Consider the following 20,226-nt stretch of genomic DNA (forward strand, 5'->3'; position numbering starts at 1 on the left):
ACTTCAGTGCAAAATACAAGTAATTTAAGCTGCATGCTAAGGCCCTTATCCTGCAAGCTAATCCATGTGGGCAGACTCTTGTTAATTTCAGTGGGACTCCATGTGAATGCAAAGATGTGCCCTCTTGGATCTGATGGCAGAACTGTGGCCTTAAAGGTACTTGTACTGGGCGCAGGTGCACAGCTAGATAAGGGCCTGATCCAGCTCCCACCATTAAGGGATATTTAGTTCAGTGAGAGTTTGATCAGTCCTGAAATGTAGTGTCATAGTTCATTTACCCAGTAAAGGTAGTTAACGAAGTACATCTCTTTCCCAACCTGTTTTCTTTGACAATAAAACCCAAAACCATTTCCCACTAAAATTAGGACAATTAGATGCAAAAATCCTCATGTGATTCAATGATAGAGTTATTCACACAGAGGGGAAAAGAGGGTCCTTAAAAACTGTGTAAGATTAATATGGGGAAGGAGAAAGAGATCCTTGTTAAGAAAAATAGCATAAGACACATGCAACCAACACTTTAAGAAAAAGGTATTTTATTTACACAACTGCTATAGTTCCTTAAGAACAATATATACCATCTTTATTTGAAAGGGTCAGCCTTCTTTCAAATACAAGAACTGCATAATGCAGGACTGTCAGTAATGCAAAACAGCAGTCACATCACTTCTATAGTGCAGGCTCAAGCAGCGCAAGTAAATTATACTTTAAAAACAGTATGGCTGAATATTATAATTGAAACACAGTGTTTGCACTTTGACAAGGTTAACTAGAACAGAACAAGGGTTTTGTTCATGCTTTAGTAGGAATGTGACTCTCTCATTTGAGGTTTACACCCTTTATCGGGTTAGGAGAATTTTTCTTCAGGCAGACTGCTTTTCACTTAAACAAGGTTGGATTTCTCTCCCTCTGTAATTTTGTCTTGTATTCCAGTAATCCACTGCTTTATAGTATAAGTTTGCACACAGGTATATATTTGCCTTAGAGGTGGTGCTTTCCAATCTTGAACTGTCTTGCACAAAGAAACACTGACATACTAATATATACCAAAATTAGACAGCTTGTATTTTATAGTCTTAAATAGTGGAATGGGAGAAGGAGACTGTTTCTAAGACAGAGGGGAAAGAGGACTGATAGAATTCAGAGAATGCCAAGACTAGCTCCTTACTCAACCTTTTTGGTCTAAACAATTGTTTTTCCAGTTTCAGAATGGTGTTGCTCTTTAATGGTTATGGGGGTATTATGGCAGCAATGAAAGAGAAAGTATTTTAAATAACACCGGAAATGAATGCAAGAAAAAGTAACTTATTTCTCTCTTTGAGCTTATTGCTGTGATCTTAAAAAAAAAAAAATTAGAACAAACCAACTGGAAGACCAAGTATAAGCAGTCATTCTGGTGTTTGAGTCAGTGTCCAGCACTATTGTGTTCTAGCAGAAAAGCAAGGAAAAGTCCAAAGATCTCAAATTATGTTTCCTTCAGTTCAGTGCCACAAGAGTTTATTAAAGCTATTGTCCTTGCTTCTTTGAAAGGTACCTGAAAGAAACAAATTATTTTTAACCAAAATAAAATGGGGGGGAGGGGAGAATGTTAGTTAGTACACGAGCTGTCATAAATATAAAGGGAAGGGTAACCACCTTTCTGTATACAGTGCTATAAAATCCCTCCTGGCCAGAGGCAAAACCCTTTCACCTGTAAAGGGTTAAGAAGCTAAGGTAACCTCGCTGGCACCTGACCCAAATGACCAATGAGAGGACAAGATACTTTCAAATCTGGAGGGGGAGGAGGGAACAAAGGGTTTTTCTGTCTGTGTGATGCTTTCGCGGGGACCAGATCAGGAAGGCAGCCTCAGAACTTCTGTTAAATTAGTAAGTAATCTAGCTAGAAACGCGTTAGATTTCCTTTTGTTTTTCCTCAGCCTCAAATCTGGCTAATTCCAACTTCTGTTGAACAGTGCAGTCTGTCATCCTAACCTCTCTGTTTTTAACTAACTTTACACCTGAGTTAGAAAAAAAACTCTCAAAACCTGGCTTGTAAAATTTTGCTGTGCTGTAACCCGATAGCTGTTCTCAGCCTACAGAAAAATCCTTTTGTTATGCCTGCTGCTCTGTCCCCCAGGCAGACGCACAGAATCTACAGCTGCAATCACCTTTTACAAAACTTGCTTTTAAAATCCTGCTGTGCTTCTAGTTCAAAACGATCCCACCAACCTGCCACCATGTCAAGGTTCCTTCCCCACTCTGAACTCTAGGGTACGGATGTGGGGACCTGTATGCAAGACCCTCTAAACTTATTCTTACCAGCTCAGGTTAAAACTTTCCCAAGGTACAAACTCTGCCTTGTCCTTGAACCGTATGCTGCCACCACCAAGTGTTTTAAACAAAGAACAGGGAAAGAGCCCACTTGGAGATGTCTTCCCCCAAAATATCGCCCCAAGCCCTACACCCCCTTTCCTGGGGAAGGCTTGATAAGAATCCTCACCAATTTGTACAGGTGAACACAGACCCAAACCCTTGGATCTTAAGAACAATGAAAAATCAATCAGGTTCTTAAAAGAAGAATTTTAATTAAAGAAAAGGTAAAAGAATCACCTCTGTAAAATCAGGATGGTAAATACCTTACAGGGTAATCAGATTCAAAAACACAGATAATCCCTCTAGGCAAAACCTTAGTTACAAAAAGACACAAAAACAGGAATATATATTCCATCCAGCACAGCTTATTTTACCAGCCTTTACACACAAGGAAATCTAACGCATTTCTAGCTAGATTACTTACTAACTTAACAGAAGTTCTGAGGCTGCCTTCCTGATCTGGTCCCGGCGAAAGCATCACACAGACAGAAAAACCCTTTGTTCCCTCCTCCTCCTCCAGATTTGAAAGTATCTTGTCCTCTCATTGGTCATTTGGGTCAGGTGCTAGCTAGGTTACCGTAGCTTCTTAACCCTTTATAGGTGAAAGGGTTTTGCCTCTGGCCAGGAGGGATTTTATAGCACTGTATACAGAAAGGTGGTTACCCTTCCCTTTATATTTATGACACAAGCTCTTTTATAATAGACTATATGACACTGCTTAAGAACCAGCATGCCTTTGAATGACTTATTACAAATGGAATGATTCAAGACCTATGATCATTAATGCACTGGGTGATGGAAAGGTGGTTAGAGGCAGCTTTCAAGATTTCACCATCATTCCCCTCTGTGAAAAGTAGATTTCCTACAATCCAACACAGACGTGGTTACTATTTTTGAAAGTAACAACTAACTAAATATACAAACACGTTTAAATCAAATTTCAGTTAATCTGAAATTACCTGAATAGCTCTCTAAGTTCTTTTGGTCTAAACATTCTGCTGTTAGGAGTCTGACAAATTCTGAAGGAAGATGCCTTTAAACATTAAGGTTTTGATGACCATTCGTTAAAGAATAAGGCCATTCAATTACTCCACTTTTTGGGTTCTCCTCTTACTACAGTTGGGAGATGTCAAGCACCGTGGTAACATCACAGCTTTTATAATCTTTATTAAAAACACCCTGTAACTGGCCTTCACAGCAGAGAGTTCCAAAGGGTTAATTTAAAATAAACTTGGCATTTGGCCTCCATGCTAAGTAGTATACAGCACTAGTAAATTAAGATTAACAAATTTCCAGAGCTGTTTTTATTGAGACAAACATGTTGCATACACATTTATTTATTATATGGTATTGCAAGCTCCTCTCAAAGCTCAGGGCACTTGTATAAAGATTATGAGGAAGACTTTCAAAAGCACAAATGAGAGTTAGATGCCCAACTTCCCAATGACTTTCAATGGAAGTTAGGCACTTACCTGCCTTTTATGCCTTTGAAAATCTCCCCCCAAAGGCTATATAGCCTTAATACTTTACTGCCCAAACCTGGTGCACAACATAACCCCTCTGCATAAACCCTCATTAACAATTAGGAACCTCATTATATACAGTGATCCACATTTAACCACCTCCGACCCTTTAATCATATGTTCTGAAAAAAGACTTGTAATATGCCCTGAAGGTTAATAAAGTTAGACTGTCAGACTGGGGGTGGGAAGAGAAGGACTTCCAGGCCCTCTGATGGAGAACACCCTAACCTCCATACCCCACTATAGAGCAGTTAGGTTGAACACTTCCACTGACCACAACTGCTATAGTATCACATGGAACAAGAGGTGCTCACCCAAACTGTCAGGTCCCAAACCATTTAGTGGGTTAGGTCATAAATCAAAGCCTTAAGTTCTAACCAAAAACTAGAGACCCATCCCATCTCAAGTTGAAGTGTGTGTAGCAGTGCAGTCTTTCCTTCCAGGTAATTTTAAAGCAGGATATAGTATTTAGGGATGATGGGAGAAGAAAACTTGACATAGTCCTTACCTTTCCCAGTGTTTGTGATTCAGTTCCAAAAAGTCATCTAATTTTGCTATTTCTTTGAGGTACTGAGTAAGCTTTAAAAGCTCCTTGTCTTTATCCCGATTTAAATGTGCTTTCATAAAGGGTCTTATCTATTGAGAGACAGAAGTATAAGCATTTGCCTAACACAACACTTGCAATTCTCTCACATTTGGTTATTTGTGAATTAGGTATATTTTTATTATTTGTGAAGTAAGTATACTGTTCAGAGTAAGTTAGGCATCCCTGCCACCCACTCATGTAAAGAGAAATCCCAGAAAAGTCTACACAAAAATAATCTGTATACAAACTATACCAACTAAGTCTTTTCCAGTATTATACAGAACAGGGTACTTTATAGGCTTTTAATTCTTGAGAGATCTCATCCTTCATGAAAATGCCCACCTGCTTAAACCAACTAAAAAATAAAATTCTTGCTGTCTCATTTTTTCCAAACAGGAGCAAAGAAGGATACTCTTCATAATTACTTTCCCGCTAGTTAGTCCAGAAGTGCCTACAATCTGAAGCTCAGTTCACTAAAGTCTTAGGTTATGTGGTATGCATACTGCATTTGGAATCTGGACGCCTGGATGGCCATAACTGAGACATTAAATTATCGTTTCCACAAGTTTCTGTAGAAAGTTTTCTACCTCATAGATAGGAAGTCCCTTAAGTATCCATAACAGAACACTACTGTTACTTTTCTGTTCTCAGTCTGTCCCTGTTGCCATCTCACACAGAGGTTACAAAATTATAGTAAGAACTTAAGGTATTTTCCAGTCCCAGATCAATCTGCTGCTATTCTAGCTTGAACATATCTATTATGGGTTATTTGACTTCTGAGTTAGTTAAAGGGACAGAGTCAAATACAAGTCAATGAAGCTTCAGGTATTGCATCTTCCCCAAATTCCCCTGCTAGTTTGTGGCATTACAATTTTTCCCTATCATTTTTCTCTCCCCTATTATTCTGTGAAAGACGCCCCCACACACACCACCAAAAAGGGGGTGGGGAAAGGAACAAAGTAAAAATAACTGCACAAAATAAAACTGAAAAGGAAGTTTTGTGTCACAGTAATCTCTGGTGTTGCTTGTAACAATAGAGGGTTCAAAAAACAAATGATTTTGAGTTGACTGTGACCTTTTAAAGGAGCTGTGAAACTCATTCCAAATCTCGCTGTCTACTTGTATCATAAGCTTTTGGACAATCAGTGAAGCCCAAGTGGAGTGGCTGATTAAATTCTTTTGCCTTAGGTTGAAAATCTGATCTTGATTCCCTCTCCTCCAACATCCTCTCTCAACAACCACCTCCAATTTGTCTTGCTGTCAATATAATCTGGGCTGTAACACATTTGTGCTGTACCCCCGTGAACAAGTAATGATACTGTTCTGTCCATCTCGCACTTCATCACGTCTCCCTCTAGTCAGACTGAACGTTCAAGCGATTTGCACTGGTCTGTCACAATTTCTAACACAACCAGATAGATTTTACAACAAGGGATGTAAGAGTAGTTTTCAGCTCCTTGAACTTTGTGGCATTACCTCAACAACACGTCTCATCCAACACAAACATTTTACTAGGGTGACAGCTTCTTTGGAAAAAGGCGGCTTTAATATAGCTTTGCTGACAATTGCCTTAGTCTTGGTATGTGTTATACCTTTGCCTCATTTTAGCCACTCACCATTCTTCCCCCTCTACTTTACTAATAGCATTTTGCCATACACTTCTCTTAGGATTCTGCCCTGGAGGAATATCCTTGGGCAGTCCCCTCACAGAAAGAGCATTGATAATCTTCTGCTTCCCAAAACAGTGCACATTTCTTACTGAACATTTCATACAATTTCACCCATCATATGTCCGTGTACAAACATCTTGGAGTCCTATTTCTTAGACTGATCAGATTTTTTTCCCCCTCATGAACAACACGACAGTTTAACCCATTATCAGAAATTCAAGCAGTGTTCTTTCTATTTACTGAATCAACATCAATAATGAGGAGTCTGAAAACAGAAGTTAGTTGGCAATTTTGTTCCGTATGATAACTTGCATTTCTGCAGTACCACTGATTTCATAGGAGCAGGACCTTTTTTATATTGGCATACCTCTGATAAAGATATTTAATGTCATTTATCCTATGTTTGTTCAGCACCAAGCACAGTGGGGCCCAATCTGATTGGTCTTTAGTCTTCCTACTTCATTTCAATAGTCTAAATGTTTCTACTTTAACAGTAAATCAAAATACCATATTCAGTACATCTCCCTTACTACTAAAAAGCGATTATCTAGTCCAAATAGTTGTTCTTTGTTTTTAAACTATCAAATATGCATTGTGTTTTGTTGATCAACATCTCACAGTAGTTTAAAAACACAGTAAAGAAATACAGAAAGCAGCTATAAGAAGTCAATTATTTACTTTCATTTGTTGCTGCTTTGCTAATAATTTCATTGAAAGTTACCTTTAGTCCATTTTGTGGGTTCATTAGAAAGTTTCGTCCAATATCATCAAACATGATAGTATTTTTCTTGTTGTAAAACTCCGAAAATTTGCCCCATATAACACCAAGAGGTTTCACCTGCAAATAGAAGTGTGTAAGAGTTACCTGAGGTAAAACACATGATGTAAAGATTGCAAGAGATGTGGAAATCATACCATCAGTATTGCAACTTTACTGTACTTTTCACTTATCCTTTTGCTGAAGAATTAGCAGGTGCATGCAGTCTATTGTCTTCAATATAGTACTTCAAAATTACTCATTAAATGTATATCGTGAAAAGTAGTCTTGTGACACAAACGAATGTTCTAATAGCCCTATTTATTAGTTGTTTGACAGCCACATTGTCTATTATAGCCAAAGAACGACTATAAATTCAAAATGCTACAGCGAGATTGTTCTCCCCAGTCCCCCTTCCTGAACTTCAGTTGGTTCTTAGGGTTTTCTTATGTGCAAGTCCCAACACAAACTTAAAACAAAAATATATAAGGGGGTTCCGATCACTAGCTATTTTAAAAGAAAAAACCTGTTTAAAAGGAGGAAAACCATTAATCTAGGAATACAAAACGATTCTTACATCTATTAGTCCTCTCCTTGGAGTGTGCACCGTTATCATGGCAGCACTGTCCAACATGAAGGTTATCTTGTAGTTTGCATTTGTACTCACTCCCAGCTCCTGGGTAACAGAGATTAATAATTGAAATTCCAGACAGACAGTTTTACTGCTATCAATTAAAAACTTTGATTGTAACACATTATATTTGTGAAGGGGTCAGCGGCGGAGGATGAACGGAGACATGCAAAAAATAGATTTCTACTCTCCTATTCAACGAGAATAAAGTACAGAATTCTACTAACAGAAAAAACTGGTGTGAGTGTAATATTGCAATTCCTAGGGCCAAACTTCATAAATAGCTGACATCAGTATAAAATCAGTGAGTTCAGTGAAGAGACAAGATACAGAGAGCTTCTGACCCACCTCAGTATCATCCCTGTATCCACAACAAGCAAGAAGAGAAGAGGGGGCAATGTTCTCCAAAATTTCTAGATGATGTAGACCCCCGCTCAGTCTCTAGAGCTAAGTGTGTAACAAAGAGCGTGTGTTTTCCTTTCTTCAATTTGCTCCTGTTCCACATTATTGCTCCTGTTCCACATTATAGCCAGGCCCAAAGACCAAGCAAATATGATAGTAGTCAACATGTGGGACAGTAGAAGGGTAAGTGCCTAATGAAAGAATCAGCCTTGCAACAGATGTGGCTCACCTTTTATAGACCTGGCCACTCCTGAAACAATGGGAGCACAGACAACTTAGATCATTTATAGAAATGAATCTTTGAGTAAATGACACTGCATCATTTCTATTTCAAATCCTTTCTTAAAACTATCATGTAACACTAAACTTTGCTATAATGTGTAAATTTATTACTTTGTTGCACATACCAGAATTAAAATTCAGAACCATGCGCCAAGTAAGCACAAACCATCCACTGCAACAGCTTTCCTTCAGACATCTAGCCACACCTGAGTGCCTTGCTGTTATGTACAAAGTGAATCTTCTTACAAATGAAGAGTGCTCTCTACATAGATCAGTGTCAGTGTTATACCAAAGCGAAATGCTAAACAGCATCTGAATTCCATTTATATGTGTGTGATAAGAATAAAATTAAACTGAGTTATTCTGCCTCACTTTTGTTGCTGCAGATGTTACCTCTGAGAACTAACAGTGTGTGGTGACCCTTTAAAGACAGCTCCAGAACTTTTTTCTGTTTCAGCCCTTTAAGGCCAGGTACTTTGGGGGTGGTTGTTCCCAAATGGAGGATGCAAACTGTAGGCCAGAAGCAACATAAGCTTGAAGCTATGGAAGGGGACAACTATACAAGAGAGGTCTTCTGCTCAGTTTAGAGAGAGAAGCAGCAAACTGCTATCGGTGGGAATCAAGTGACCAAGATTGAGGTCTGGACCACAGTGGGGCTCCCAGCAGAGAAGGAAACCAGGAAAGCCTGAGTGTGAAGCAGATACAGCTGAGTTTAGAGCAAATGACTGCTTTGCTATCCAGGACTACCTGCAGCCCATGGTAGAGGGAGATCACACAGGTGCCCCTGGGGCGCCGAGGTACCATCTAGAGGTAGTCTGGTTCTATCCCTGCAATCAAGGGGAGATTGTTGCATGTATCTAGGGAATGGGCTGTGGCCAAAGAAAGGCAAATTATTGGTTTTCTGGATATCTTATTTCATTAGACTTTCCTTTACCTATGACAGGACGATTGTTAGTTTTATCTAGAGTGCTAACCAACCAGAGAAGGGAAACTCAGGCAGCAGCTGCACCTCACATGAGTGGTAAGCAACCCTTTTACAAAGATATTTAATCATATATCCACATTGGTTTGAAACCATTTTTTAGTACCAGTGAACTGAAATGTAAACTCTCTGAAGTTTCCCTCTCAATAAACGCTAGCCAATAAAAAAAAATAAGAGCAGGAAAGTCTGACAGACCTATTTATCATAGTGGGGTACAACTGACCATAGTTAAGGATGGGTCATGTTTACCATTCTCACCCCAATTTCATTCATAACTCAAAGCTTTCATAGCTTTGCCTGAAGTTCTCGATCATTGATCTTTACCTAAAGCTGATTTATAAAAAGACCATGACTATTCTGAGCATAAGCAAAGTGGAAAATATACTTTTCCCAATTGAAAAAAAACCACTCAAAAAATGGCAGCCACAAAGCCAAAACAGCAGAAGTACAAAAGGCATAAATCTGGAACTGAAACTGGTTTTGATTTGACTGAGTTTTGAGCATTTGAAAATTACAAACCAAGCATGCAGCAATTTTTACTAAGCTCACTAAGTGGATAGCTAAAGCTAGCTGCAAATATGTTCACAGCTAAGTCAGCTGTGCTGTCACTAGCTAATTGTCTATTGCGCTTAAATCAGTAAAGAACTGGATCTGAAAGGGCTCCTATGGACTTTGTAAGAGGCACAGGAGAGAGCAGAACTCCACCATTGGGGAAGGTGCAAGGAAAAAACGGGAGGGGCTCCCTCCTGCTGTTCTCTAGGATGCTACATGTGTATCTATGGACACTTAAACTGCATTACATTTATGAAAAATAGTATTTGATATAATTACAGATTATATATACAAATGAGAGCAAAATCTGCATGACCAATCTAATCTCTAGCACCTCCTGGCTCATATTTTAGCTGTGTAAATTTAACACTTACTGCCGTGAAACTTTGTATGGAATTCTAAAATTAGGATTATTCTCAGTTTTGTAAGGGAGACTGTTTTAAAAACATTATGAACTTTTAGAAAACCCAAACAGCTTTTTATCACCCTGCCCACACTCCCTAACTGCTAGTATTGCTATATAAGCTGCTGAACACAGTCTGATTAAAGGTTACAAACCCCATCTACCAAATACTAACAACATAATAGAAACAAATGATATTTCCAGACATAACTTACTTTCATTTTAGCTTCAATCCACTTCATATTAGTAGCAGCTAAAACAAGGGGAGGAGGGAGAAGAACACTTTATCAAGATGAACCAGTGAAAGGTAAAGTTTCAGTTCTCTTAAACTATCATTTTTGTTTAACTGCTTGGTACAAGTTAAACTATCATTACATTTTCCCTCCATCACTGTCCTCAAGTTTGTTTCCTATGTAAAATATTTAGTTGAAACGAATTCCTTTTAGCTTGAAAAAGCTAACAGACTAGATCAAATTCTGCACACACTTTAAAAGGCAGACTATTTAAACTAAATTAACCATTTTGCTGTAACATGATTAAAGCTACATTAAAAAAAATTAGACTATAGCTCAGCTCGAGACAAGCCTCAAACTGCGAGAAGACAGGAAACCAACTGGTGTGTTAGGACAGATTAGTGACCACCCTGTAATAATGGCAACAGAGTTTTGCTTGTTTCCTGCCCCACTCTGCTGATGAATACTCTTTATCTATTGTCTGCTTTGGGATATATGCACATTATCAAGCAGCGTATGGATGTTTAACATACATCTTAATCCCTTCAATTACTTGTTAATCTGTACAAAGTAATATTCGATATTGTTTTATACCCTGTTCATTTCTTCACCACATTCATTTATTTGCATGGGCAGTATACTGTGTTTAGCTACATGAGGTCTACCATCTTTCTAAAAATAGATCTAATCACTACTGAGCATGAACCGACTACTCACTCAGGGATTAAATTCAATACAGCCAAAATTAAGGTATTGCGTAAGGTTTTACAACAAACAGCAAAAGATGCAATTATATTTAACAACTTTACTGCAGCATCCCACATGCTAAACAATTCACAAGATTTTCATTTGGTAAAGAAAATAACTTACACCAAATTACAATATCATAATCTTCATATGCAGACGTCAGGAATTCATGAAGGTATGGCCTCATTAACTCTACCCCAGTTTCTGCACATGACCTATGGTCTGAGAGGAAAACAAACAATTCATTATTAGTTTAGCATATTTTTTGTTAAATCCGATTCCTGTATGGGCCCCATCAATGAAACACCCAACACTTCAAAAAACAATGAATATATTCTCCTAAACCCTATTATACAGGGAAGTTGTATCCCCACTCTGGGAACTAAAGCAGAGAGACTGTACCTTGCCCAAGCCTGTGGCAGAGCCAAAAATGTAACATAGGTTCCCTCAGACAGAGTCCAGTTAACCATAAGACCATTTTTCCTCCTTTATTTCAAAAGGCAATATTTGTGACCATGTGCCTTAATGATTCTTACTGTCAAACACATAACCATAACAGTCTGCCTTCATTAGAAAATGGCTTCCTGTGAAACTCTCATTATTACAGCACCTTCAACTCATGTTCTTACTAATGATGAATTCTGATCCTGGATTACAAACATCTCACACATAATTTTTAGGGGGTTGGAGGAAAGGAGAGAGAAAGATAATTGGTAAGGTTTAGAGTCAAACTCCATAATGTCCCCATATCCCAATACAGTCTGTGAAGTCATAAGAAAATGCTGATCTCTCAAAGAAAAAACATTTTGGTAGTTTTCATATGCAATGTATTATGGAGTGGTGTTTCAAAACTCCATGAGAATCAACCCTGAACTAATCTCCTCTTACCAAAAAGAGAAACATTATCACCTACAGGTTGACTTTATCATATTTAAAATAAGTGTTTTTCCATTCACTGCCACCTCAATGCCTGGGACAGCATACAAAAGGAAAATTACACCGGACCCTCGCTAGAACGCACGTCTATATAGCACAAATTCGCATATAAGGCGGTTGCAGCCATGGATCCCAAATTTAATTACTTTAATTGCAATTCATTTTAATGCGGTCCCTGCTATAACGTGGTACCGTGCATGGATCCCAAATCCCGCGTTCTAGCAAGGGTCCGGTGCATTAGGATGAAAGTATAAACTTAACTTCTCTCTGCATCCCTAAGTAGCAAATTTATGTATTGCGGCCTTAAATCAACAGTATTCAATGTTGATAAAGCATAAGGCTATTTTTAAAATAGTAGCAATGCAAGACAAAAAAAAAAAAAAAAAGAGTACAAGGCAGCAGTATGGTGGTACAAGCAGATGTTATTAACTGTGACTTGTAAGGGGAAAAATACCTATCAAAGGCTAACATAGTAGTTAATGAATAGACTAATTTCTTAAAAAAAAAAAAAAAAAAAAAAAAAAAGTTCGATAACTTACCAAACAGTGTGTAATCAACATCTAGTACCAACAGCTTTTTCCCTTCCCTAGGAGGATTCAGAATTTCCACTTTGTACTCTTTGACTCTGCGGGAAATTTTTAGTAGGTTTTCTTCCCTAATACAACAGTACATACAGTTATAGTTAACAAGTGAGGACTGAACATTCAGCAACATTGCAATCTTTTCTTAAAATGGCTATAACACACCTATTTTCTACTTCAACAACTTCTTCTTCAATATCAAAGTCATTGACTACATCATCATTGTCAGGGGGTGGTCCAAGGACATCCTCCTAGAGGGATGAAAAAATACAGCAGCATTAAAATAAACACATTGAATCTCAGGATTTTGTTACAACACATTACAGGAAAAAGATAAAACTGCTTAATCTATATGCTTTTCATTTTAACAGTGGCACAATTAGTGAAACGTTTCAGAGGTGCTAGAAGCACATAACAGAGCTTATACTTAAGACTGATCACTACAGCAATTATAACATGCAAATCTATTACAGTTCTACAGGGAAGTTCATTTTACACACAAGGCAGGAGCAGCAAAGTTGGTATGGTGCCATTATTCTTAAACCAACTTGTCTCTGGAACACTAGAATTTCAGTCACAATTAGGAGACACATGACAAAGTGCAGTTCATAATTTTATAGAAACAAATGGGCAAAAAGAAAATGTTTACCAAACTCTCTTCACGAGTTCCCATCATCATGATTTTAGTATTTGGTTTCAGTTTGAGAGCTCCGAGCTTAACATCATTGTCTGCAGGTTTGCCTACAACACAAGCAGATCATTGTTTTCGCACTGAAGTCGAGGGATTTCATTTGGTTTAAGATGACAGACCCATACTAAATACCATGTCATTGGAGCCTCAGTTTCCCTATGTCACTAACATGTTCAAGGATAGACTATTATGAACCTGTATTAATACAGAGTAATGCCAAACTGAAATAAAAAATTACTTATATTACAACAGCGCTTTGACTCTCCAATCAAGACAGGGGCTTCATTGCCCAGGTACTATACATAAAATCCCTCTCATACTTGCAGTTTACTTTTTTTTTTTAAACTTTAATTTGCAGAAATTTCACATCAGTCATTTAAAAACAGGCAACATCTTGTGACGTGTGACATCCCTGTGAACACACCCATCCAAAATCCATAGCCATTAGGGTGGGGAGGAGAGAGCTCCACTGGTGTATACAGCTTGGACACATAAAAGCAGATTCTTCCTCTGATGAGTTATGCAGCTCCACCAATAACTAATGTGAAGAATTACCTTTCATTTTAAGTCCAAGCAGCTTTTGGCGCTCTGGTAGCACTCCTGTAAGGCCTTTGAGAGATTGTTTAAGATCTAACACTGTATCATCTTCTGATAATGAGGTTATAGAATATTCCTGTCCACCCCATTTTATTATGAGAGAGAGAGACATCCTTGAAGCATATGTTCAGTATTACTGCCAGCAATATCTGCAAGAAGGTAAGGGACAAAGAGATGGTGATATTAAAAAAAATACAGAACTGAGAACAGCATTTAATTGGAAGGCAATTAAGTTTATACTTACAGTATTTTAAAAGCTGCAGTATTACTTAGGTTGTTTGTTTAAAGTTTTTAATTTTGTATGAACTGCAGCAGCTATGACCAAGTTTTAAAACTGAGGGATAAAGTGCAGAGCTAAAACTGGGGCCTGTAGTTACATTTGTATTGAATTTAGCAGTATTATATTCATTACGGTGCTCCAACAATGCTGATTCAATGCACATCCAGCCCAGTCTATGCAAGTAGCACCCAACTATAGTAAAGCAGCGTCACAATCATAGTCACTGCAAATCTCAACTGCACTAAGGAACTATTAAGCAATGAGACTGTCAAGAGTGTGAGTTCTACACATGTAATTATGGAAGAACTACGTGTAAAAATATTTCTAATCTTGACAGTTAAATTTAAGCATTAGCCTTCCCTACTCATTTACACCATTACAGATGTGTAATACCACACACTCCAGGGCATATTTTATTGTGCCATTATCAAAGTAGGTGTGTGAAAACAAAGCCAAAACACTTGCCCAGACAATGCAATTACATCACAACAAGTACCTCATAGTTCACTCAAAACAACCCTATTGTTGATTTACTTAGTATCATTCATACCAACTGTGTCCAAAACAGTTTACAGTTAAGTCACACACAGCAACATACAAATAGCAGAGGGAAAGAGAGATTAGTAGTATAGAGAAGGGAAGAAAACATGGTTTCTGTTGAGGTTTGAAAACGGGTGGAGAATCAGTGAGGGTACAAGGTCAAAGGAAGGCTGTTCCAGATTAGCAGGAGGGGAAGAGGAGAAGGCTCCTGTATCACCAGTGATAGATTGTCCCAAGGGACAAACAGAAGGCTGGCATTAGAAAGTGGAAAGAGCTGACACACAGAAGTGCTGAGGACATCTACAGCAAGTGCACGGAAGAGATCATCAATTATCAGAACCAATCAGCTTTCTCGAATGTGCCCAGGATGGGCCTAGAAGGAAACAGCTTGGATCAAAGAGAGCAAAGGACTTCATGCACTCCTGAAGCGGCATCACAGCTTCCTCAAGAATCTTCCATTAAAAAAATTAAAGTGTGATAAACCTGCAGCATCAAGAGATTTTATTGGGCAAAGGTCTAGTAGTCATTTATTTAGCAACAGCTAGCATCATGCCCTCCAAAAGTGACCCCAGCACCTTCCCATTGGTCTTCACTAGCTGAGAGGAACTAGGTTCTAATTCAGATTGCGTCTGCATGTCACCCAGCACCCCCTGAACTTCAGTGAGCAACACTGGTGGAAACTTGGTCTCAGATGACTTGCCACCCCCCTCCCCCAAGACAAACAGCGCTGTCCAAATCCAAAGGCTCTTATCTGGAAAGTGAGAGAGAGCACCTCACTGTCAGGAACACTCAACTCTGCTAGTGGATGCAAACAGATTAACCAGCTTGTTCGCCATCCAGAAGAATGTTTCCAGTTAGAAATTCAGATGTTATGGTGGAGATAAAGCTCTTTGCATCTTGCACAGCTGCAAAAGTTCTGTTTTGGTCAAACTCAGAATGACTTCCATTGCTAGCGCGCCAGTGTCTCCCTTTCACTTCACCTATCGTAGGTCTTCTGTATACCAGGGCTCTGAGGAGTCACAGCTTAGACCATTATTCAGAAATGGAGGACAAGACACGAGGGCCTACCAAGCTAGTAGGGGCCAGTGGGCTTATTATAACTAGGCTCCTACAACCAAGGCTCGTGACCGCCCTCATTTTTCCTTAATGCAACAGACACATGCGTAAGCACCTACACCCCGAAGGCAGGGGAGAGTTTCTAAACACGCGGGTTAGCAACTCCCAGCCCCCTGCACACTGAGATACCATCCCGCCGCCCACAGGGACCGCCTCGCCCCAGGGGCCTCGCCCCAGGCCGCCGTGTCAGCCCATCTCCCGGGCACGCCGCAGGCCCGCACCACGAGCGGTGAGGCTACCGCCCCCCATCACCGGCGTGCCCGGGGCCTCGCCACGCGCCGCCGGCCCCCCGCGGCTCCTCGGCCCGTCCCGCTGCCCGCAGGCACTCGCCAGCCAGGGCGATGGCTGGTGCCCTGCAGCCAGCGGCATCGGGGGCGCACCTGTGGCACCCACCCAGCTCAGTCCAGCCACGGCGCTGCCCCCCGGGAGCGCCCCCGCCCGCCGGGCACGGCCCCTGAGGAAGAAGCGCCCCCCCCACCCCGCCGCGCTGCATCCCCACGGAGCGGTGGAGGCGGGATCCCAGTCCCGACTTCGCCCCCTCACTCACCCTGGGTAACGGAACCGGCACTTTCCCGGTACCGGCCACACCGGAAGCGGAACTTGCCGTCTCCCCCGCGACCCGGAAGTAGTAGTGAAGAAGGACCCGGATGTGGCTGGGCAGGCGTCAGGACTGGGCGATCCGCTTCCCGCCGCCGAGCGCGCGCAGCTTACCAGGAACCCGGATGTGCGCGCGGCACCACCTGGGCAAGGGGCCTCGGCACAGCGCGCGTGCGCCCTCGAGTCTCGACAGGACTAGAGCGGGGGCAGGGGTGTCGGGAGAGAGACAAGGAGCTGAAGGGGGAGGGGGCCGGCCATGGCCATGGTGGTGGTGGTGGTGGTGGTGGTGGTGGGAGGAGGGGGGGCTGCAGCGCTGAAGGGGACCCGGGGTGGCTGGGCCGGGCCTTTGGGGTGAGCCTCCCGAGTCGGGGGTCTCTGAAGGGCCAGGCCCCCGGGGAGGGGCGCTGAAGGGCAGGGAAGGGAGGCCTAGGCCCCCGGGGAGGGGGGCACTCTGAGGGGGGGATGCTAGGCCCCTGGGGAGGGGGGGCTCCGAAGGGCAGACGGAGGGGGGCACTCTGAGGGGGGGATGCTAGGCCCCTGGGGAGGGGGGGCTCCGAAGGGCAGACGGAGGGGGGCACTCTGAGGGGGGGATGCTAGGCCCCTGGGGAGGGGGGGCTCCGAAGGGCAGACGGAGGGGGGCACTCTGAGGGGGGGATGCTAGGCCCCCGGGGAGGGGGGGCTCCGAAGGGCAGACGGAGGGGGGCACTCTGAGGGGGAGGATGCTCGGCCCTTGGAAAGGGGGGGAGGAGAAGGGGGCCTAGCCCCCTGGGTGGGGGGGGCTCTGAAGGGCAGGGGAGGGAGGCCTAGGCCCCCAAGAAGGGGGGGGGCTCGGAGGAGGAGGGGGAGTCTAGGTCCCCAGGAGGGAGGGGCTCTGTAGGGGACGTGGTGGGGGGGCGTGTCTCGGTCTCAGGAATGGTTTTCAGAGTAACAGCCGTGTTAGTCTGTATTCACAAAAAGAAAAGGAGTACTTGTGACAGCTTAGAGACTAACCAATTTCTTTGAGCATAAGCTTTCGTGAGCTACAGCTCACTTCATCGGATGCATTCAGTGGAAATGAATTTTTGAATGGTTTTGTAGACTAGAAGTTATATGTGCATTTAGGGGCTGTATGCACGTTGGGCTGGTTGGTATGGCTGGTGGGCAAGAGGAGGCTGCATGCATGTTGGCTGGGACGCATGCCTGTGAAGGGGGTGTCTCGGCCTCAAGGGCTGGGACTGTGCAGCAGGGGTAGAGGGTGTCTAGGTGCCAGAGATGCTGTGTGTGTGTTGGGAGCTGTATCTACTTGGGGAAGCTGCCTTGGCTGTTGGGGAAGGGGAGGTTCCATATCTGTTGGCTGGGAGTTGTGGCAATGAGAAGGGTAGCAGGTAGCTCAACAACTGGCTGGTCATTAACTCAACATTTCAGGCTGGCAGAAGCAGGCTTTCATTTGTATACGTGGAAAAACCCACACGCCTTAATAAATTCACTCTAAATTAGTAGCAAACGGTATTCTGTACTTGAAGGTCTGTTTACTAGATGCCCTACCCTGTTCCAGTGTGTTTCAGCTTGAAGTTTTCATAGAATTGGAAAGATAATTGTCAGCTGCGGGCAGTAAACATGGCCTGGAATTAAATGGTTACCTGCCTATCTTACTATGGGTATTTCTGGATTCTTATCTGTAGTTAGCCAAGTTCATTAGGTATAGTATAGGGCAGGCTCTGTGAGACAAGCACTTACATGGCTAGCAAGAACATCCAGAGTTACATCAGAGGTGTAGAAGAGATATAAACCCTCCGGGCATAAGTCACCCTCTAGTTGGCAGTGTTTATGAAGAAACTTTCCATGTAAGAAGGTTGTTCCATAATTACCTGTTGTACAGTCTCTTATAAACTTCCTCTGAGGAAACTGGTGAGACCAGATACTGGATTGGATCAACTGCTGGTCTGATCCAATGTGATCATTTCTGTGTTCTTGTGACTGGGGCAACCAAAGTTTGGTGAGACATCAGTGTATGAACAGTTATGAAACCAGGAGTGACAAACACTTTCCAGCTTCTTTAGGGATCCCTACCTGCCCTCAGAAATTCCAATTTAATGGAGGAAAGATAGAGGTGGTAATTGAAGAGCAAAAACACCTAGTCCTCCTAAATGAATCCCAGGACAAATACCTGAACTTGTCTAAACCAATATGCACGAACACATAGTTAAATTGTTCATTTATTAGGTTTACAGAATTCTGCCTTCACTCTACTGTTTCCTACATTAATCCCCTCCTTTTTCTCCCTGTTCTCTCCAATTTCACATCCTCTCTGCTTTCCTTCCACTTACTATTTCTCCAGAATCTTCTTTGCACTAGGCAATGTTTGAAAAATGTTCCACCACTGCTAATTCCCGTTTATTGTCGACAGCATTTTGGATTTCACTAGAGTTTTCAGCATGTCATCTAACCCTGCTGGGATCATGTCTAAGGCCTTGAATACACTCAAAGTGCACTGACTTAACTAAACTGTTGTCTAAATCAATTCGGTAGAACACTATTGAATGGACACTCATAAATCAGTTTTAAGAGTAGCTAATATAAATTTAACTTAATTCAATATGTTAGCAGATTAAGCTACATTTTAAATGGTATTAACATGAGAGAGAGGGTTGTACCAAGTTAACTAAATAGATTTAGAAATGATTTAACTAAATTGGTGTAATTGCTATGTGTAGTCAAGGCTTAATTGGCAAGAGGCTGAATTCTGCATTGACAACTGAAACCCAATCTACACTAGGGCTCCCAACACTTCTAGCGCCAGTTCTTTTGATTGGGCCCCAGTTAAGCTACATGCCTACAGTGGCTCTTGGTTCAGCTCACTGCATGAGACCCATTTAACACAGCATTACATCCACCCTACAAGAGAAGATTTCCACAATGTGAGGCTCTGTTGCTGGCTACAGAAGTTCTTCAGCCACACTAGCATAGAAGTCTGAGGGCAGGTCTACACTTAGAAAAGCTGCAGCAACGCAACTGTAGCATGTTAGTAAAGATACTACCACACTGATAGAACTTCTCCCATCGGTGTAGTTAATGCACCTCCGTGAAAGGCGGTAGCTTTGTTGGCAGGAGAAGCTCGCCTGTCAACACAGTGCTATCTGTGCTGGAGGTTAGATTTTTCATCCCCCTGAGTGATACCAATGTAAGTTTGTAGCGTAGACCTGGCCATACTCTTTGGCCATACACCTAAAAGTTAGGTGAACCTAGCTACACCCCCCTGAGAGACATTAGTTAAGCTGACCTAAGCCCTGTTGTAGACACTGCTTCCGCCAACCTACCTGCTGTAAAGGATTGGATTTACAACAGAAAAAACCCTTCTGTAGCTGTAGCAAGTGTCTATGCTACAGTGGCATAGCAGCAGCGCTGGTGTATACGTACCCTTTATTAGATGAGTGTTCATTTACTACTCTGTCAATATCTCTGGTTTTGGTAGGCTACTGAAAAGAAGTAATCCATAAATGTAGTTTTAAAAAATAAAGCAGCACATACAAATAGAAGTCACCTTTCAATGTTCACGGAGTGTCAGGGAGATGAATAACCAATTCACAATCTTGTACCACTGCACGTTTATTTATGACAACATAGGAAAGTAATTTCTAATGGTGATCATGAGGCTCTGTTTATAGCTAGGAAAGTTTTATCTTTTTGCGGTATATTTTTTATAAAGGTATATGAAGAGGGGAAACTAACTTTTTAAAATAGAATCATTTAAATAGCTTGCCTAGTATGATTGACTTAAGAGGAGGTGGC

The 20,226-nt window shown here is 41.6% G+C and overlaps 1 protein-coding gene across 1 annotated transcript; it reads right to left on the reverse strand.

Moving 5' to 3' along the window:
• Positions 1-612: 612 nt before the first annotated feature.
• UBLCP1 (ubiquitin like domain containing CTD phosphatase 1) lies at positions 613-16,522 on the reverse strand. Its single transcript, XM_074962048.1, has 11 exons — positions 16,409-16,522; positions 13,884-14,074; positions 13,287-13,378; positions 12,803-12,888; positions 12,596-12,711; positions 11,244-11,342; positions 10,356-10,393; positions 7,466-7,564; positions 6,853-6,969; positions 4,384-4,511; positions 613-1,534 (listed from the first exon to the last, which is right to left on the reverse strand). Exons 2-11 carry the CDS (start codon positions 14,035-14,037, stop codon positions 1,507-1,509), a joined length of 957 nt encoding a protein of 318 aa, XP_074818149.1. The 5' UTR covers positions 14,038-14,074; positions 16,409-16,522; the 3' UTR covers positions 613-1,506.
• Between the last annotated feature and the right edge of the window lie 3,704 nt (positions 16,523-20,226).

The sequence above is a fragment of the Natator depressus genome, chromosome 8 (genome assembly GCF_965152275.1).
Source record: "Natator depressus isolate rNatDep1 chromosome 8, rNatDep2.hap1, whole genome shotgun sequence".
Classification (NCBI taxonomy): domain Eukaryota; kingdom Metazoa; phylum Chordata; order Testudines; family Cheloniidae; genus Natator; species Natator depressus.

Coding starts and splice junctions, on each gene's coding strand:
- UBLCP1 (XM_074962048.1), bottom strand. CDS start 14,037: ATGTCTCTCTCTCTCATAATAAAATGGGGTGGACAGGAATATTCTATA. Junction 12,712..12,802: donor GTTGTTGAAGTAGAAAATAG/GTGTGTTATAGC, acceptor CTGTTGTATTAG/GGAAGAAAACCTACTAAAAA. Junction 11,343..12,595: donor TGTTGATTACACACTGTTTG/GTAAGTTATCGA, acceptor TTTTCCTCTCAG/ACCATAGGTCATGTGCAGAA.